This window comes from Mustela erminea, chromosome 6, assembly GCF_009829155.1.
Source record: "Mustela erminea isolate mMusErm1 chromosome 6, mMusErm1.Pri, whole genome shotgun sequence".
Lineage (NCBI taxonomy): Eukaryota > Metazoa > Chordata > Mammalia > Carnivora > Mustelidae > Mustela > Mustela erminea.
Window position 1 is genome coordinate 101,274,447 of NC_045619.1, and position 21,181 is coordinate 101,295,627.

The 21,181-nt window shown below is 45.3% G+C and overlaps 1 protein-coding gene across 9 annotated transcripts in view; it reads right to left on the bottom strand.

Annotated features, from left to right (window-relative positions):
* Positions 1 to 2,440: 2,440 nt before the first annotated feature.
* PEX5 (peroxisomal biogenesis factor 5) overlaps positions 2,441 to 21,181 on the bottom strand; it is a 29,623-nt gene continuing 10,882 nt past the window's right edge. Inside the window, exons 1-16 of one of the 9 annotated variants that reach the window (XM_032348912.1) lie at positions 20,076 to 20,223; positions 19,275 to 19,438; positions 18,907 to 18,942; positions 18,508 to 18,640; positions 18,159 to 18,290; positions 12,486 to 12,591; positions 11,863 to 11,953; positions 11,355 to 11,465; positions 11,027 to 11,119; positions 10,570 to 10,689; positions 6,191 to 6,334; positions 5,918 to 5,988; positions 5,310 to 5,522; positions 4,801 to 4,966; positions 4,380 to 4,537; positions 2,730 to 4,205 (exon numbers count right to left, since the gene is read on the bottom strand). In XM_032348912.1, coding sequence (XP_032204803.1) covers positions 4,004 to 4,205; positions 4,380 to 4,537; positions 4,801 to 4,966; positions 5,310 to 5,522; positions 5,918 to 5,988; positions 6,191 to 6,334; positions 10,570 to 10,689; positions 11,027 to 11,119; positions 11,355 to 11,465; positions 11,863 to 11,953; positions 12,486 to 12,591; positions 18,159 to 18,290; positions 18,508 to 18,640; positions 18,907 to 18,942; positions 19,275 to 19,421 — 1,923 coding nt within the window. In that variant the 5' untranslated portion in view covers positions 19,422 to 19,438; positions 20,076 to 20,223 and the 3' untranslated portion in view covers positions 2,730 to 4,003. The other 8 variants (XM_032348915.1, XM_032348913.1, XM_032348914.1 and 5 more) reach the window with 8 other exon arrangements.

Below are 21,181 nucleotides of genomic sequence, written 5' to 3' on the forward strand. Positions count from 1 at the left end.
GATGCAGGGCTTGATCCCAGGACCCTGAGATCATGACCTTAGCCAAAGGCAGAGGCTTAACCCACTCAGCCACCCTGGTGCCACCTCTAAGTCATTCTTTGTTTTTGTGTTTTAACAAGGTCACCCTTAACAGATTTGTATCCTACAGAACAAACAGCTGCTTCAAGCCATTCTGCCTGCCTGGTAATCAGTGCTTCTTGGTAAGCCAACCACCACCACCACCACCACCACCCCACTCTTACTTACATTCTCCCAAACCTTCCCAGTCCCAGGGCTTTAAATGCAGTCTCTATAAACAGGACTCTCAAATTTAAGCATCTAGCCCTGACTTCTCCCCGAGATTTATATACCCACTTTATCTACTTGACATCTATTTTTGGAGAGATCTTGACCTTTGATCTAATGTGTTCAGTATAGAGCTTTATATTTGCCTTACCAAACCTGCTCCGCCCACCATTTCCCCTTCTCTGTTAAAGGCATCACCATTCTTGCAATTGCTCAGGCCAAAAATCTAGGAGTCATCCTTCATCTCTTACCCTAGCCCTCTACATCTACCCAATCCAGCGGCAAATCCTACAGTTGTACCTACAAAATTTATGCTGAATTTGTGCAACTTCCTCATCTGTGTGTCATCCATCCATTCCTCCCCTGCCCTCCATCTCCACCCTAGACTAAGCCACCAATATCTTTCAGTGGGCTGACTGCCTAACTGGTCCTCCTGCTTCAGCTCCAACCCACCACAGCCTCATGCATCCATTCTTTATCCTGTGGCCAGAATGGTCTTTTAACATGTAATCACATCACATCACATTTGTTTAACCTCTCCAGTGATTCCCTGGAACTTAGAATAAAACTCAGATTCTTCTCCATAATCATGGCTCCTGACCACTCCTTTCTACCCTCTGTCCTGCCACTGTCCTCTCCTCTACATTGCAGGCTCCTTCCTGTTAGTGTGCACAGAGAGCCCTTTTACCTTCAGATCCCAGCCTTCACATTTGCCCCCTGGGACCTGGGCCCTCCCAGACACTCAGCTCACCTCATGAGAAAGGCCTTTCCTGACCACAGTGTTGCCCGCAAGCCATCCCCTTTACTCTCTAGTGCAATGGGCCATTGTGATTTCTTCATAGTACGTAAAACAGGCATTTTCTTTTTAACTTGTATATTCTCTCAGTCAACTCATATGTAAGCCATGAGAACAGAGCCCTTGGGAATGGTATCCCTGGTGCCAGAACAGCACCTGGCACGTGATAGGGGCCCAATTACCACCAGATGGATCTGACTTGGGATCAAGAGCTGCCTCGCCCTGGCCATGCAAGAAAAGCATCCTCTTGACCACCTTCATGCCATCAAAGGCAGGCAAAGTAGGTAAACCTGGAGACTTCAGTGAAACCAGGCATTAGCTCACCTCTCACACCAGGAGTTTCTCCTTTTATCTACACATGATAGAAATTGCTGCATCAGTTTGTTGCTTTGCCTGCCTGCCATTCAGAGGCCAGGACACAGCTGTCCCAAGATCACCCAGGTAACAACAACAGATGCCTCTCCCTTCCCCCCAAAGGTGTATTGTTGGGTTTTTCTATGGAAGTATTACCCATGCACTAAGAAAAATTGAAAGTTACAGAGAAGTATGACAAAGCAGGAGAAAAATCACTCATAATCACAGTTTTAGCATAATGGAATATTTCCCTCGTCTCTTTTCAATGCATGCTTTTCTTGAGATAACCTATAGTTTGCCAACCTTTTCTTTCCCATCATGTGTTTTATGTTAGCATTTATTGTCATTGGAAATAACTAAATAGTTCACTATCTGGATAATTTACTGAACCAATTCCTTTTAGACATTTTTTTTTAAAGATTTTATTCATTTATTTGACAGACAGAAATCACAAGTAGGCAGAGAAGCAGGCAGAAAGAGAGAAGAGAGGAAGCAGGCTCCCTGCTGAGCAGAGAGCCCGATGCGGGGCTCGATCCCAGGACCCTGGAATCATGACCTGAGCCGAAGGCAGAGGCCTTAACCCACTGAGCCACCCAGGTGCCCTGGACATTTTTTTATTCAATTCTAACATGGCCATGGACGTTTATTTCCAAATATAAATATTCTTTGTTTTAAAAATTTTTCCCAGGATAGGGACAGCCAGTGGCTCAGTGGGCTAAGCATCTGACTCTTGATTTGACTCAGGTCATGATCTCAGGATTGTGAGATCGAGCCCCACATCAGGTCCTATGCTGAGCATTCAGTCTGCTTGATTCTCTCTCCCTCTGCCCCTCCCTATTGCTTGCACACTCTCTCTCTTAAAAAAAAAAAAAAAAACTTCCCTAGGATCAATACCCATCTTTATATGGCTCTTGATACAGTTTCTAATAAAACCAGGGAGAGCCAGATGAAAACCTTTAGAAAGCATAAGTATTGGCAAAACTACCATAATCCTCCCATGTAATTCAGAATGAAAATAATACCAATTATATCATATTTCCCTTTATACCATATTTCCCTTTATAGTACTATCACAAGTATGAAAAATGCATGATTGTTAACCAGTGGTCTCTCTTGCTAAACTTTAAGTTCCATGAACATAGGGACCTTGTCCATGTTATTCACAGTACTCAATATTAGGTACTCAATATTATTGGATAGATGGATGGGTAATCAATACACCAAGGAGAATTTGAGAGACAAAGAAAGAGGAAGAACACTGTTAAATACCTGTCCTTCAGACACCAACCCACCTCCACACCCCAACTTCATACCTGGCAGAACTCACACCCAGATCAGCTCCATTTATTCTTCATACAAATTTTATTCATACAGTTTTATTTTTAAATCATTTACACATATTCATACAAAGAAAAATAAATTTCAGGATGGAACTTTGGGACCATGGTAGTTTAAAAAAAAAAATCTCTCTGATCATTAGCTACTGAAGACAAGGCAAAAGGCTTAGCAGTCATTTCTGGGGGTTAGTGTATCTCCCCATACAGGGGACAGTTGAGAAGAGTCCAACCTGCTCCCTCAGTCTTCAGCTTGTGGAGGTAATAAGGGGGGAGGGGTTTTTTCACTGCTTTCCCCTAGAAACATTTCAAGAAGTACAACAAAAGGCTTATGGTAACACTGAACTGCCTCTTTGCTAGGAATTTGGCAAGACTATTTCTGAACCAACTTTCTAGAAGAGTTAGCTCAAGGCCTACTCACAGGCCTTTCTGAGAGGAGGGCTGGCTGCACTCACCACACCCCCAGGCCACCTGCTCTTCCTCCCACCAGCGCCCTTGATCTGACCCCATCTGGTCCCTCCTAGGCTCATTCCACAAATACGCCATCCTCCTACCCTACATACAAACACTCTCTGTACAACTGACCCCAGCAACTCCTATGGACCCCTCAATAATGATGCCAGCAGCACCACATGCAGCACTGTACCCAGAGAATCTGAACTACAGCCAGGAGAGGTCCAGGAGCAGGAGAACTATGAGCAGCCCTATCAAACTCAGCTCTGCTGAGCAAAAGCAACATTTCAACCCAACAGGCCAACTCCTAACATCCTGTCCCAGGTGGAGTCATCTCAGAGATGGATGGTAGAAGAACCTGCTGCACACCATTGACCAAGAAAGCTGTACTATTATCAGTTCCCAGTAAGTAGGGGAAAGGACAGACATTACGAATGTGGTAGACCCTATCAGAAATGGCAGCTGATGACAACAGTTACCCTAGATCTTCGGGTCCTACCCAAAAAGCAGCACCAAGAAAGGGCATGATGAGCAGAGAGATCTGGAGCTCAAGGTACATCCCTTGAATTACCAAGGGACTCAGAGATAACACAGCTCATTTCCTACAGTGATGTAGGAAGAACATGGACTACCCCCACCCACTACGTTGAGGCAGCTCCTGAGGGGCCACACCGCTTGTGGTCATCAGCCCACCCCCTTAGTAGCCCATTTGGGGAGAGAGAGTCACATCCAGAGCAGGGACCCCTCCAAGCTGACACTCACAGGGCAGCCCATCCCACTGTCACTGGGGCAGGCCAAACATAGCTAGGAGGGTGGGCAGATCCCGGGCATCGGCTGCCCCATAGGCATCGCTCTGGCCTAACATGGACAACGCCAAACGCAGGGTGCTCCAGATATTCTCTGACATGGCACCCCCTTCGCCCCGAGGACCCCGGCTTTTCCTCTGCATGTTCAGGGCCTCCAAAAAGTGTTCCACAGCCTCCCTGTGGGGAAGAAGAAGGAGAGCTGGTGAGCAGAACATTACTGGAAGGAGGCAGATCAGCTGGCATGGGGAGAAAGCTGGGGCTGTTTAGTCAAACAGAGGACTGGAGAATGAGGAGCTACGGCCAAAGGCAGGGAGAGAGTTCATTCACTAATTACTCCATAGATGCTCTCACCGGTGAGCTCCAAGGTTGATGCAGCTGATGCCCAAGTTATAGCGGGACCGTATATAGCCAGGCTGTAGCTCAAGGGCCCGACGGTACGCAGCTACTGCTTCCTCACTCTGGTTTCCGTTGGCCAGGGTGGCCCCTAGCTTATTCCACAGCAAATAGTCCTGGAACAGAGATGGGAAAGGAATAGCGACAACAGCTAGGCTCAGATCCAACTCTGCCCGTCCTCCCCGGGTCACTGTTCTGTTTAGCTAATACATGTTACTCCCCCTTCCTTTCTTCTCAAATGTTCCCAGCCTTCTCTGCCCAATTCTCCCAAGGCAATCAGTATATGGAACGGAAGCTCCCGTGACTTCGAAGGTCCCAACAAATGACCCTTCAGTAAGATGCAGTCATGTGCTATTTCCATTCCTCCCCTGAGGCTCACATTGGGACGAACACTGAGGGCAGCTGTGAAGCAGTCCACCGCTTTGTCATACTCCCCACTCAGGTTGAAAAGGACTCCTAAGCCACACTGCACATCCGGGTCAATGGATGTAGGGTCCAGGCGCACAGCAGCCAAGAAGAGCTCTTTCACTTCAAGAAAGAGGGAGCTAGATCAATAGGAAAGAAAAAGGAAAAAAAATGCAAAAATAGGTGGATGGATGTGTCTGGATTCTTACCCTTCCAAAATAATTCCTTAATTCGTCACTCATATCCCCAAGATTCATCAATCTATCAGTCATCCTCCTACTCTCATATTTCATTTTAGAAACGGGTTTTTCTGTTTCATCCCAGCACTGCACCACACAATGCAGACCTCCTTCAAGTGCATCCCAGGCTTCCTATCCCACTCTGAGGTCCTTGAGTATCAATCCAGGCAGGCTTCCAAAACCAAGGCCCTCCTTCTACTGGGGCTCAGGTTATCATCTGTCATCCCAGGAATCCTTCACTCACTCGGACAACAGAGACCCGAGGATGCGCTTGCTGGGGCCCTGTCCTGACCCCCCAGCCCCTTCTTCACCACGCACGACCAGATGGGCATAGGCCGGCGTGTAGCGCAGCCAGTCTCGCAGGGTTTCACAGGCCTGTCGCTGCAGGGACTCGTTGGTGAAGCTCACGGCCAGCGCCATGAGTGCTGTCCGGTTATCGGGCTTTAGCTCCAGACACCTGTTCAGACAGAGTGGGCAGAATTGGTATCCGCAGTGATGCTGGAATATAGTCCTAGAACACAGAGTCACAATGGCCTCACCTGCCAACTCCCTCAGATTAAAGACACAGAGGACTCCTCTACAGGGGTGTTATTGAAAAAAATTACAGATACAAGAAGGAGAAGGTTTTAGCAGCCAAGGAACCAGTGAGGGTCCTACATACAAAATTAAAGCTGATGAAGGAATGGAGCAAGATATCTCCAATTCACTCCAAACCTTAAGAGTCTCACCACAAGAAAACACTCTTGCTAGTGACCAAAAAAAAAAGACAAGGATCTGGGTCTGGAATCCTATCATTCCAATGGCTATTTACAGAGCCCAGGAACCACCTCACCCCACCGTTCATGTACTCACTTCCGCAGCGCACTGATGGCTAAGAGTTCCTGTTCATTCTCTGCCTGGGTGGTACCCAGATACTGCCAAGCCTAGAGAGAAGGTGTCAGATTCTATCACTGCATTCACCTTTCCAACCTCTCTTCCTCTGGCTCCCCCACTCACCCTCTCACTCCTACTACCCCATCCCAGGCCATCACCCAGGCCCTAATCCACCTGCACTACTCTGTGGGGTTTCCCTCAAAACTGATGGAAGCGGGCTCTCATATGAAGTCAGAGTAGTGCGGCACTTACTTCCATGTGCTTAGGATCGTGCTGCACGGCCGCCTCAAAAAGCAGCACAGCGTTGGGCAGGTCCCCCTCCTGAAGTCGCCGGAGCCCCTCCTCAAAAGGCTGGGGGTGGTCACGCAGGGGGTTCTCCTCCTCAAACTGGTACCCCTAGAGGGAAAGGAAGCAAGTGAAAACCTAAGAAAGAGCTATCACAGTCAAAGCACCGGGATGGCAGATGACAACCAGGACAGAGGTGGAGAACTTAAAGGCCTCCAAAAAGGTATCTGAATTAAATACGGGCAAATTTTCCCTATTAGAAAGGAGATCATCTAGGACCGCAGTAAATCCATTCAGTATCACGCTCATGCTGCTATCTCCTGAAAAGCTAATAGTCTACAAACTCTGACCCACGCTGGAAGTAAGCCAATTTTAGGAAGTCCTTATAGGCCTGTATTTCCACATCCTTGATTCTCACCCCTGGACAGAACACATTTCTTACAGGATCTGCTTAAGATAAGCAGATCTTATGAGATCTTACCTTATGAGATAAGCTCTCCTTAGCTATTCAAAGGGCACTTCCTATTTTCCTGCAACAGTATGAAAACGAATAATGGAAATACAATTTGGAATGAGAGGCTGCACCACTCAGATGACACTCTTAGCCAGCTCACAGAATCACAGCTCACAGCTCATAGCTCACTGTGCGTGTGACTGGATAACATGTGTTCAAGCACTCTGAAAATTTTAGTTGTTCACTAATTTCACTCTTAGAAGCTACTAATATTAATCTCTATCTGATAGTAAATGAAAGCTAGATCCCCAAATCCTGATGGCAGAAAATGCTTCAGAAAGACAACATTTTCTCACTGAGGATTTCTAATTTGAGGAAAGAATGATGCTACGTGCAAAGCTCTGTCTACTGGTATTTCATGTCAGGCAAAGAGTAGTAATAATAAGATAAAATGGGAGTCATGAGTAAGCCCCATGGGACAAGCAGATAAAATGTTCTTTTGGGGGAGTTCTTTTGGGGAGTTACCAACACAAACAACACACCAGAATGAAAAGAAGATGCAAACTACCAGGCAGAGCCCTTCTAAATGCAGCTAAGGACACGTAAGAATGAAACCATACATAATACAGACAAGAGCGAGGCCCCTTTTCACTATTACCATGGAACTGTTAAAAAAAATTGGCAACACTTAAACCTTATCAGCCAAGTTCTAAACCATGATAAGCGATCAGATGTAAATTATCTGTGACGAACCGAAATTACATAATTACTATGGAAGTCTAAAAAACAAGACATATTATAGGAGCTGGATTAAAAATAAACATATTTAAAGTCTATTCATGTTGAGAATAGGTAATGTGCCTGGTAAATCTCTGTACAATATGAAAACTTAGAAGGTAGATAATGACCCCAGACCAGGAATCAGCAAGTCTTTTCTGTAAAATGCCACAAAGTAAGCAAATAAATATTTTGTCCCAACTACTCAACTCCACCTTTGGAGAGAGAAAGGAGCCACAGATAGGTAAGCAAGTAAGTATGACGGTGTTGCAATAAAACCTTATTTATAGACAGCAAAACTTGTATTTTGTATAATTTGCACATGTCACAAAATAGTACTTTTCAATTTTTTTCAACCATTTAAAGCCACTATCAGCTCACAGGCCAGGCAAACACAGGTGACAGGCCAGACTTACTGCAGGCCATAGTTTGCTAACCCCTACTACAAACTACCAGTTTACCACATTCAACCTCAATTCCTATCTATCAGTGATCCACGCCTTAAGCCACCCTGTAGGAAACAGAGATCACTGTCATCTGTAACACAATTTCATAATGAAATTAATTCCTGCCTCTCAGAGCTATTGAGCACATCGAATAAGAATATTCACCCAAGTCATATTATCAAAAAGCATAAAATAGGGTGCCTGGGTGGCTCAGTGGGTTAAGACTCTGCCTCCGGCTCAGGTCATGATCCCAGGGCCCTGGGATCGAGTCCCGCATCCAGCTCTCTGCTCGGCAGAGAGTCTGTTTCCCTCTCTCTCTCTGCCTGCCTCTCTGCCTACTTGTGATCTCTCTGTGTATGTCAAATAAATAAATAAAATCTTCCAAAAAAAAAAAAAAAGGGCATAAAATACTATTTATAAAATAGGTATTATCCTGAAAAGACAATGTAACACATCAAGGCCATCAGATTGCAACCACAGGGTTCCCTAAGTGCTCCCTCATCTGTGCTGTCTAGCCTCCTTGCCATTTTATCAACTGCTGATCAGAGAGGAATTGTTCACAATTAGAATACGTGCACAATGGGAAGAAGAATATGCTGGAGGAAGCTTCAACAGCCCGCCAAAGAATGCAGCATGAGTTTATGATCACTGCTGCAACCTAAAATGTCTAACCTGAGCTAATCATTAAGTCTGATCCATTGTCTACTCTGAAATCTCAAAGGATCACACAGCTTCTGCTCTTCTACTAAGAGTCTGTCCCATCACAGAAACTTCTCTTTATGCTAAAAGAATACACTATCTGCTTGAGGTACACATGTTAAGTTGTCTTGAAAATTTAAGGACCACCCAGTAAAAAATAGTATTTTTCAGAGACCCATGAATTTATAGAACAATCAGGGTCAGAGTCACATTTAAAAGCAAAAAAAGCACTACTGACATATAATTCAGTAATAGTTAGAATAAAGCCAGATAAAATCTGAATCATTCATTATTAGTGAGTAACAAAGTAGAGCACATTTCTGTGGAACATTAATGCAAATATTTCTAGTCCTGGGGCACCTGGGTGGCTCAGTGGGTTAAAGCCTCTGCCTTCAGCTCAGGTCATGATCCCGGGGTCCAGGGATCGAGCCCCGCATCGGGCTCTCTGCTCAGCAGGGAGCCTGCTTCCTTTCCTCTCTCTCTCTGCCTCTCTGCCTCCCTGTGATTTCTGTCTGTCAAAATAAATAAAATCTTTAAAAATATATATATATATTTCTAGTCCTACATCTGCAATATCTCAAGGTATCAATAATATCAAATAGGGTTCAAAAATCTAAAAACATAAGTTCTGAATTTAAAACTCTATTAAAAAAATTATATTCCACTTAGCAAGTCATTAACATGAGAGTAAAAAATGCTGCTCATACAAAATCAGTGCTATATCTGTATTTATCAAAGCACAGAAATTTTCACCTAAAATTTATAATTTGCCATTTGTAAGCTAAGAGAACCTATGCAACTTACCAAATTGCTAATACAAATTAATAAATGTATTATCTCCAGGTATTACCAGGTATTATACTAGGTGTTACCTTGAGTTCTTCCTCCTCAGAATTCTATAGAAGAAACTCATTTTGGCAAAACACAAAGCAGGATCCAAGAAGTAAGCTGTTTTCTACTAACAGGATAGCTCATAAAAAATCAGACTGCAATAGTAAACAAAACCCCAATTTTCCCAGTACTAAGTTTTTCATTGGCTTTCAAATGCTAACCCTTTTAAAGTTATCTTGAACTTAACTCTTCTTTATCTTTGTACACACAGCTCCCTGATGTCAAGATCTACCCAGCATCCAGCTCCACATCTCAGGCCTTGGTTTTAGTGCCAGAATCCTTTCCCAACCAGATCTGAGCTGGGAAGAGGCATCGCTACTCACCTCCTCAGTTCCTGTTTTGCTTCTTTCAAAACCCAGTAATTCTCTCTCTTCCCTCTCATGCTTCAACTTAGCAGTTCGATTATTAACTACATCCCTAAATACCCTACAACCTCAAAGTACATTTTTTTCTACAGTAATACCTCTGAAATAGCATACGCTTCAAAGTCTAAGTCTATGCTGTGTACGAAACTAGATTATCTTTGACTAGCTGGGAAATTTTCCTAACATCTTATTTAATCTAATTCTTTGCAAACACCCTAAATTGGCACACATGGTCAGTACTTAGAGAAACAGATCCATTTTTTATAATAATTTTTTTTTAATTTTAACATAAATTTTTAAAATAAATTTGTGAGTTAAAAAAAGTAAATAGATACTAAGATGTAGCAACAGAGACATAGTCTACCAATTACTACTCTCTACCAAAGGAATGACACCGATCCCCCAATCAACCTCCAAAGCAGAGCTCCTTCATCTGTTTTCTGAATGCATCACATGCAAATCTCTGTCACAGGTATTACATCACTGTCTTATCATGATTTGACAAGGACAGTCTATTATTATTAATCTGTATGTTCTAAGAATAAAGCATACCTTCAATTTCTAAAGAGGAGTGGGACAAGGGAATGATTCAGATTTCCTTTCACAGAAAGGGGCTCAAGGAAGTAATTACTTGCAAGGAAGTACCCTTCATTCAGGATGAGAGGAGAAACAACATAACAAAGAAACCCTGTGATCTGAGAACGGAGTTCCTACCTTATCGTAGGAAGCAGATGTGAGGTCATCATAGTCAGAAAGCCAGGGGTGAGCCTCAGCATCCCGTTTTGCCATCTCCTCCAACTCTGCCTGCAACTTGTCCCAGAAATCGACATCAGACTGTAAGGAAGGGAAGGCAGGTAGAAAAAAGGAGATCCATCATGACCACCCCACTCCACCCTCAGCGCCTCTAGGATGGCTTCCCTACGACAGTAAATCCTAAATGTCAAAGCGTCCAAAAGCCTCTGGATCCTACCCCCAGATTCCAATCCTGCAGTGGAAGGTGATGACCTGGGACTGGCATTTTTGACAGTCACCCACCCTAGCCCCGGCAGTTCTGACACAGAGCGTCCAGGAACACTACAGCATACAACGTTCATCATTGGTGATGCTCACATGACACTGTCCAATGGAGTGTGTTCCCTTAGGCGTCTGCTCCTGTGCTACCTGCTCTCACCTCTATAGCTGACTTGGCTCGTTCAAACTCCATATCAAGGGCAGCTGTGTTTACTGGTCTTGTGAACTGGTCAACCCAGGCCTCTGATGTACCCTGTGACAAAGAAGGATGGTCATACCACCACCAACTTTCTACCCACTGAACACCAGCAACCTGGACGCTTCTGAGGACATTCTCAGACTCTCTTTCCCACCCGCTCAGGACCTGGATGCTACCAAGACACGTTGGCAATAAAATCGCTTCCCCGTCTGGGACCCCTGAACACTGAACCCGAGGCCTGGGGCACCAGCTGGCTCTGAAGTGGGACTGGGAAGTGACAATGTCCTACCTGCTGCTGTATAAACTCTGCTGCCCACTGTTCTGCCTGAGCTCGGCCCGACCCTGCACCGGACTCCAGGGACACCTGCCCCTCGCCAATCTGCCGCACGAATTTCAGGAACTGGGGCACAGAGACACACAGAGGCCACTTGGGAGAGGACTTCCAGGTGTGCACTCTCAACCATGCCCAAGAGACGCCTGCACTTCCCCCTCCCCCTGACCATCTCTAGCTGCAGATAAGACTTGCTAAAGACCCTGAAAAATGTCAAGAGCAAAAAGAAAGGGATTTCTGGCCTTAAAGATTTGAGAAGACACAGAAAAGTGAAAGGGTTAGTATGCAAGGAAATGAGAGAAAGGATGTTGGAAGGAAGAAGAAGGATCCTAAGTCTCTGTTCTCCAGAAAGAAGGAATGGACTTCAGATCTTATTTCCTTCTCTTTAAACTGGGGTAAGAGAAGCTAGACTCTTGACTTCCAAGATCAGCTCTGCTGGGCAAAGCAGCAGTGGGATGTGGCTCACCTCGGAGTTAGCCAATTTCGGGTCATCCACCTTGGCCACAAAGTCACTGGCTGTGTGCTGCAGGTCCTCCTCGGGATGATATTCATCATACCTAGAACAGGCAAGGACAAACCAGTTCCACACACTAGTCTGACACCACCTTCCCCACACTACTGCCTACTCCCAGCCCATGGCAATCACAGTTCCTGGGTCCCGGGGCAGGGGTGGGGGCTCGGGAGGGGGCGGGGGTTCTACTCTCTCATTAAGGACCTACAAATTCCAAGTTACATTAAAAAAGGACACCTGGCCAGAAGTGGCAAAGCACTAGCTACATTCTTTTATCCTTCCCTTTCCCTAATACCCATTTATAGAGAGAAGGAATACAGCAGTAGCCTCTAAAGTAAAAAGGGAACAGGGTGCATAAGCTAAAGTTATGAAATTCTAGTTAAGACACTTAGAATTCTTGACTCAACTGGATGTGAGACAAACTTCTAGGGTAATAATACAAGTGGGAACCTTAACACAGAAAATGAGGGGACTGCAAGTCGGTTTGAGAATGTGGATGGAGGAGGTGAGGGAGGCTGGGAAAACCATCTAGTACTCCTTTCACAGGGATCCATCCAGAAAGAAGTAGCTGGACTCACCAGCGATCTGTGGAAGCTGTTCCCTCAGGCTCTCCCAGCCACAGCTTCTCCTCTGACTGTTCCAGATACTCCTCAGCCCAGCGGGCAGGGGAAACAGACAAAGGATCTACAAGGAACAGACATGGAGAAATCACACAGGGCTCAGGGAGGGATAAGGGAAAGGGAGAGTACGACACGTACTCAACTGACCCTCTTACCCAAGTCAAAGCAGATGAGATCCTACTGAATACCTCAGATTCCTGGCCAAAAGAAAACACTAATGAATTCTCAATACACAACCTACTTCCAAGGGGCCTAGGGTAGAAGTTTATAAAGCTGGAAACAAGAGAACAAATTAGGAGACTCAGGAAAGGAAGACAGACCAAACCTTTTTGCTTGAACTATCAGAGACTTCAGTAAGAAATAGCGGGTGCTGAGGGCCTCCACCTTCCTCAAAGGTACTGCGGCCAGCTGGTAAGGAGCTACGGGAGAAGAGAAGAGCCCCTGCTCCTTAACCAAAGCTCTGGTGTGTTCCAATTAACAGAGTTCACGCTCTCCCAAGAAAACAAGCCTCATGTTTCATCTTATACCTAGAGACTCTGAGAAGCAGAACGCAAGGCTAGAATTTAAAGATACATTGGTCCACTCTTCCCATTTGATGTCTGTTCCATTTTTTTAGCTGAGATGGAACATGCAAGCATGAAAGTACATACAATGCCCCAAACATAAGCGTGCTGCCTGATGAACTCTGACGTGAGTGCACTCGGATCACCGCCACCCAGATCAAGATGCAGGAGGTTTACTGCTCTCTCACAGGCTCCCGCAGACCACCCCTCCCCCAGGAAAAAACACTAGTCTGACTTTTGATTCATTCTGTGGGCTATGTTTTTAAGTGTAATTCTGGAAACTGTCTCAGAAACTCTAGTGACAAAGGGCGTCACTGCAACATCATAATAAACACACCAAGGTGACAGATCAGATCAAACTAGGGCACTAAACTCTTTCTCAACCTCCAGGACTTTGTCCTGATCTATTCCAGGGCCAGAAAAAAAAAAACCCAAACTAAAACAAAATGAAAGCATTAAGACATAGTTCAAAGGTGCCCTAAAGAACAAGTAAACACCCAGAAGTCAGGAGCCTCGGTATCCTTTCCATCTGCTCTGCATCCATACCTTTCCACATCAACACTGAAGTGCTCGTCCTATCTTTGTCCCCAATTTAAAGATCTGCCATTGCTTTTAACACTGAGAAGGCAGATTCATCCCCTCAGTATTAAGTATGTTAACAGAACAGTCTATTCTATTTACCGAGACTTTGCCTGAACAATTTCAACAAAGTAAACCCAACATCTGAGAAAGTAATGTCAAAATCTGAAAAAAAAGCGGGGGGGATCCAAACCCTCAAAATACACTTAATTATAAATAATAAGTATTACTAATATAACAAAAGTTGTGGTTGGTGATTTTTTTTTTAATCAACCTCTTAACTTCAAGGACTCTCAACATTTTTATCCAGATTCCCTCACCGTTCTCTTTCCTTTGCCCCAACTAGACTGTTGGCTCAAGAGTGGAGACTTAGTAAGGAGATACCTTAACACTTAAGTAGACATTACAACGCCTCCTGGTCCCTTTGTCCCATTCTGTTGAAAACTAGTCACTCCTTCCTCTCAACTAGAGGATTTTGCGAACCTGACTCTGGCCACAAGTACTCCTCAAATTATAGAGAATACTGTTTCTGTGAAATGCTCCTTTCAAGGACAAGAAGCAATGGAAAAAATACAAACCACCTGGACTTTAAAAGGGACATGAGGCAGATTAGAAAAAAATCCCAGAGGTGAGAAAAGTCATCTTCAAACAGCCATGATCTGGTATTTTACCATATTAGCCACAAGCCTCAGAATTTCCTGGCACTGGAAACCTGCTCCAAAAAAGGAGTCAAAATGAAATGACCAAAAGAATTCTATTTGGCCTTCACACTATTATTCAATAAATTCTTACAGAAAATGAGATCCTCTTGGATACCTGAGATTGAAACAATTAAGACCTATAGACAGGAAAGGACTATACCAGGTCACATAAATTAGCAGAGTTAGAATCAACAACCTAGATACCAAATATCCAACTCAGAATGTCGTCTTAGTTTCTCATTGGGTGCTCCTTGGCACATCCAGCCCAAGCTCCAAAGTCAAAAACTCCAAACTTCCCACCCTTATCTGTAAAGGTTTCTGAGTTTACTAAAGAGCCCGATCAATGGGAAAGAATGTAGGTTCCAAATCAGCCTAATGGACACTCAAATCCCAACACCACCACTTACTCACTGTGCAAGGTACTTAACCCTTAAGTTTCCCTTTCCTTATCTATAAAATAGAGAAAATAATAGCAACTACATAGGAATTGTTGTAAAGACCAAGTGAGCTAATGCACACATCAAGCACAGAGTAACAAATGTTAGTTATTATTATCATGACTGTCTGCTCACAGCAAACCCATACCGAAAGTAGAAAACATCACAGTGAGATTGTTACTCCTTTTCATCCACGGTCTCTTCGGCTGCTGTCGGGGGAGACGGATTGCCACTCACCACCTGCTACTGCTGTCTACTGCCCTTCCTAGGAAAGTTCAAGTTTCTCTCTCATGATTACCGCAGGAACCTCACACACCATGTTAGCTGAAGCTGTCTAAATTCAAAATCCCTTAAAGACGTATTTCATCCCTACAGCTGAGTCATAAGATGGAGCATTATTTGACCCAGGAGATTTAAGGGCATGGGTGGAGGCTGGATTGCATCAAGAAATATGGCAGACTCAAAAATGAGCTTCATGTGGTGATGGATTAATTCTGTAACTTGATTGTGGTGGTAGTTACACAAATCTGCACACATGACAAAATGGCACAAAACCATAAACACACACAAAGACCTATAAAACTGGTGTGATTTAATAAACTCTATGGATCATAACAATGGCAACTGCCTGACTTTGATACTGTATATAACTAACAGTTATGCAAAATATTACCACTGGGGAAAACAGAGTAAAGGATACACAGAACTCTCCTCTACATTTTTTTGGCAACTTCCAGTGAAACTATATTTCCAAATAAAACACTAATACAAGAAAAAAAATGAACTGTCAAGCCTCCTTTTTTTTGTTTGTTTGTTTGTTTATTTGACAGACAGAGATTACAAGTAGACAGAGAGGCTCTCTGCTGAGCAGAGAGCCCGATGCGGGACTCGATCCCAGGACTCTGGGATCATGACCTGAGCCGAAGGCAGCGGCTTAACCCACTGAGCCACCCAGGCACCCCAAGCCTCCTTTTAAACTTGAGTCTAAAATCTTAACAACAGAGACTTGAAGATAAAAAGGATTTAAATATAACCTCCTTTCATCTTGAAGTCTACTTATCCATAAAGCAATTGTTAACCTATATCATCAATATAATATCAGCCACAAACGTTATGATAAAAAAAATGAATTACCAGAAAATTAATTTCCTTTAGCTTTCTCCCAGATCTCAATTCATTTGTTCAATAAATACTGAAGGTCCAGTACCTACAAAGCAATATACTGCTGCAATTGGCATTTTTATGAAGACAGGCCCCCAAAAGCTCAATTTCCCTTTCCAGCTCTCCATCGTCTTGCCTCCATGAAGCAGGCACAGTCCCAAAAGAATGTGTAAAACAGAAGAAATCTCCCAAAGAGGACTTAACAAGTTAAGAGAGGTCCAACTCATTTTTCTAAAGTTGTTTTTCACTTACAGGTTAAGGAAGCTTTCACTGATTACAAGCAATTTTGATCATAATAACAAAAATCTCATCAATCTCAATGCTCATAGTAGTACTGACTTTTTATTTTTCTGAGTTACCAAAAATGACAGATGCCCACACATTACAAAAGAAGTCCCTCTACGATAAAGAGGTCGCATTTAAGTCTAAGGTTTGTATGAAAAACTGAGTTTGTTTGGTGGAAGGTGTTTGTTACAACTCAGATTTTCACTTGAGGCAGTTCCACTGAAGAGGAGTCTCAAAGATAGAGTAATGGTTTTAAGTATGGAGTGTAGAGAATGTTCCTCAGTGACTCTGAACAAAGTAGTTAACCTTTCCAAATCTCAGTTTCCTTATCTATAAAATGGGGAAGGAATACCTACCAGCTAAGTGTAACCATGAAGACCAAATGATTATTATCAAGTGCAAAGTACCACTAATGAAACCAAGAATATCTATTGTTCTACCTTAAACTTCCAACTTAAGAGTGGGAAAGGGAGTCATTATAAAAGAAATCAATAGCTTTTACTAAAGATGAGCTTTAGTTGTTAGATTTGGGATTTTTTTCCTAGAGAGAGAAAGCCCTATTTTTAGAGAATAAAAACGATGGCGGGAAAAAAACAAAGAGCTGCCATTAATGATCTCGAGAATGTTCAAGAACTAGGACGATGAATGCCCTGAGAGTCTAGAATCTTTGTAACTTTTTCCATTTGTATCTCTTGTTATTCTTAATTTCTTAACTTGGAAAAAAAGCTAGCAAGTGCTTCTCTTTGAAAGCAATGAGGAAGAGGAAAGTTGAAGAGACAGAGTGCCTTTTCCCCATGCCCCTAATCAGACAGGCTTGGGGAAGAAGAATCAATTCCAAAGGATAGGATGAGCATGGATCCTCTCAAAGACAGAGAACGGAAATGAGGCTGGGAATCTGAAGAGCTCCAGGTGCAGGTCTGGCAGTAGAGCACCATGGTTCAGCCAACCAGGTCTGGAATTGTTCAAACCCAGAGCTAAATCCCAACTCCACCACTTACAAAACTGTATCACCTTAGGCAAATCACTTAATCTCAAAGCCTGTTTTCTTATCTATATGCTAAGAACAGAAACAGTGGCTACCTCAAGAATTCTCATAGGGATTAAACAGATAATACATTGAAAGCACTTAATACAAAGCCTAGAAGATGGTAAATACACACTGGTGATTATTATGAGTATTTATTATTATCATCAGGATATGGTCTTTGCCCTCTAAGACCTCATACTTCAAGCCTTTGAACACAATTCCATTTTCTAAGGCCCCAACTCTCTTCAAGAGGACTTTTTATTTTTTAAGATTTTATGTATTTGTCAGAGAAACAGTGCATACACACAAGCAGGGGGAGCAGCAGGCAGAGGGAGAAGCAGGCTCTCTGCTGGCAAGGAGCGATGCGGGACTTGATCCTGGGACCCTGGGATCATAACCTGAGCCTAAGGCATATGTTAAACCAACTGAGCCACCCCAGGCGTCCCTGTTCAAGATGACTTAATGCCAGAATCCCACTGGCTATGCCTAGCACTTCTTCGTGGGCCACATTGCCATCCATCCAATCTGTGGATCCACACCACCAAACTACAGTAATAACGTCCCAGATAACAAAGAAGTACCTAACTCCACATGTTTCTCTTCGTCCTCTCTCCCATTCTCTTTATATAGAGGCATATAAAGAGATACATAGATATAATTTCCAAAATCTCTTACCCAGTTCAAACCCAATCCCTTCTTTCATGTAAGTTTCAATAACTCCCTACTACCACCTAGGGGAAATCAGGTTCAGTGCCCTAGAGAAATGAGTCAAAAGTCCAGAAAAGTCACAGAAGCTGAAATCGCTCTATACCCTAAGAACTGGGGTCACAGAATCAAACTTTGTCCCATATGAGCCACTTACCCACGATAAGCCTCACCTGTAACTTCAGAGATGAATTCTTGGGACCAGTCTGTCTCATTATAATCCTGAGTTACATCCACAGCATCTCCAGCTGCAAGAAACTCCTGGGCCCAGTTCTCAGACAAGGCCAAGTCTGCCACACCAGGAGCTTAAAAAAGAGAAAATTAAGAAGAAGAAGAAGAAGAAGAAAGAAATGCGTATCATTCTATCATGCCTCAGGAACCCTAGGGACATGAAAGCACTTTCCATTTTATCTCCTTCTGCATCTCAGTTCCCTAATGCCAGCGGCATCCAAATATGGAATCCCCTTGGTCCCATCTGCACAGAAAATGGTGATGTGCCCTCTCACCAGACTCTGGACCCACCTCTCTGGGGTGCCTGGCGGAAGTTTGACTGTTCAATCTCCTGCATCTCTGCCAGCAGGTCATCCATTTTGAAGGTCTGAGGGGCACGGGACACAAGTGGTGCATTCTGGTCCTGGAGAAATTCAGCCACCAGCTGCCAGGAGAAAGACGATGACATGAACTCAGCAAGAGATAGGGCCCCATGAACGGGAGGCAGTTACATCAAATACAAGGAAAGGGAAACACAGAAACTACAGATGTCAAAATACTCAGTACACCTTTAATACCAAGCAGGAGAAGAAATAAGGCAAATCTCTTTTGGTCAGGAAGCTCCAAAGAATGAAATATAAATGAGCCATGTTTAAAGTAAAAACACAAAGGGCAAAAGAAAAATGGAGCAGAAGAGACTGGTATGTTTACCTCATCTTCAGAGGCTACTCCCAAAGGCTTAGAGACCTAAGACAGAAAAAAAAGGGAAGCAATATGATACAGTAATGAAGTCCACATACCCAACTCAGTTAACAGGAGTTAAGATTCCAGCTCTAGCATTTAGAGTGACCTTGGGCAAGTCACAAAACTTCTCTGAGCCCCAGTTTCTTCATCTACAGAATGACTGCTTTCATCTGTATAAGGATGTACAATGCTTAGTACAGTGTTAAGTAAACACTCATTAAGTGATAACTACTATTATCTGCAACACAATAGAGAAAGCAGTTATCCCAACGTGTTCATCTGGCCCCTCTATCCCAGGTCACCCTTTCTGAGTTTTCTGCCTCAAGAACACTCACCGCCTCTGTGGCCGGGGCTCCTGGGGGCCAAGGGCCAGGCCTCAACCCCTCCTGCCGAAGGGCCTTGTCCTGGGTGAAGTGCCCAGCCAGCTTCATGAGTGGGTTAGCACCCCCGCATTCGGCCTCCACCAGCTCCCGCATTGCCATGGTGACCGCCAGCCCCACTGCTGGGCAGAGAAGGTTTGGAACTGAGGTCCGGCTGCCAGATCCTTCCTCAACCCACACTCAGCCCATGTCTGGGCGGAGGCGGGCGAACGTCCGTCTCAGGTTGTTAGCCACTCACCACCCTCCACCCCTGTGCCCTTTGCTATGGCCCCCACCTCTGCCAGGAGTCCGAGAGGGGGCCGGTGCCCTCGTGCCGCCCCCCTCAAAGGCCACCGCTTTCAGCCTGGCCCTCTCCAGCGGCCTCCGCGACTGCGGTCCCAGGCAGCGACACCGGCCGGCGGTCGTCCCCCACAGAGGGGCCGAAACCCCAGGGGTCTAAGGGGACAATTCCGCAGTTGGGCTGTACCCGGGCATTGGAGAGGCAATGAAGAGGGGGAACGCCGCCAGAGCGTAAGCCCGGTCCCCCAAACCTCTCATGTCCGGCGAGCTCCGCGGGGACCCATTCCTTCCCCCTAAGTCACCTGGGCCCCTCCCCCCATTCGGTGGGTGCCGGCCCACCCCACCAGCGCTCCGGACCACCCATTACCCCCGCCCCAGTCGCAACTCCAGCTCCGCTCCCGGGACCCGCGAGGAACAGGCCCGGACAGGGGAAGACCGGGAACACGTCCCCGCGCCCCCTCCAGGCCCGGCGCTCACCGTCGCGCGCCGCGCCGCTCGACCCGCCCGGGCACCTGGTGCGGGCTAAAGGGGGTGGGGAGGGGAGGGGGCAGGAAGCAAGGGGCGGGGCTCGAGCTTAAAGGGGCCGTGGCGGCCGCGCAGCCGTCACTGCCCAGTGGAAAGCTGTTTGTAGGGGCGGGGCCTTAAGGCTGCGACGCAGCGTGACGGAGGGAGCCGTGAATCTTAAAGGGGAAGAACGCCTTAAAGGGGAAGTCTTGGAGCAGCGACGCTGAGAGCATTCAAAAGGATCCTCGGCACTAGGACAGGTTTGATGGGAAGCTCAAATAAGAATGGAGCTAGGAGGGGCACATTGCGCCCCAAGGGGATTCCCTGCCCTTTCTGGCCTCAGTTTCCCCTTCTGAAAAGGGGCTGGCTAGTCTTCCTAAGCCCCAAAGTAGGTAGGAGAAAGGCCCTCACACGGGAATTGCAAGGGTCAAATCCGAGAATTGCAAGGGTCAAATCCGAGGCGTTCTTCAGCTCTCTAAGGTTGTCCACTTCCAAACTGCCCCTAGTGGGACATCGTCACAGTCTCCTTGGAGACAGAGGCCTGCCCCCAATCCCTCTGCCACTGCGTAGTGGGGAAAATAGCACTGGATGATGACAAATTCCGGAGACTAAAATAAGGTCCAACGCATCCGCAGTCCTCAAACTGGTAACATACAGGGAAGGTGCACAGTGAATCACTCTTTTCCCCTTGTTCGTCCTTCACCCATGGTCAAGGTCACCATGGTGGCCCTATTCCCACTGCTCCAGACTGGGAAAGCCAGACATGATCCAAGAAATGATTTTTAATCACGGGATAAGCCTCAGGCCCCACCATCTGCCATAGCATTGGCTCTGATGTCAAACTTCAAGGTCTCCAGGAAAGAAACCCTTATCTCTCACCTAGCTCCTTATATCTCACCTCCCAAGGCCAAGGGAGTCCTGGTGCCCCAAAGAAGAGCAGAAGGGGCTTGGGGCTGCTGGTCATTGAGCAAGGACAGGTTAATACCAGAGGGAAAAGAAGCACCATCCCGTCCCAGGGTGCAGGAGGGGAAACAGGTATACAGCAGGTGGCGCCCTGTGCCACACTTGTTTCCTGGTTG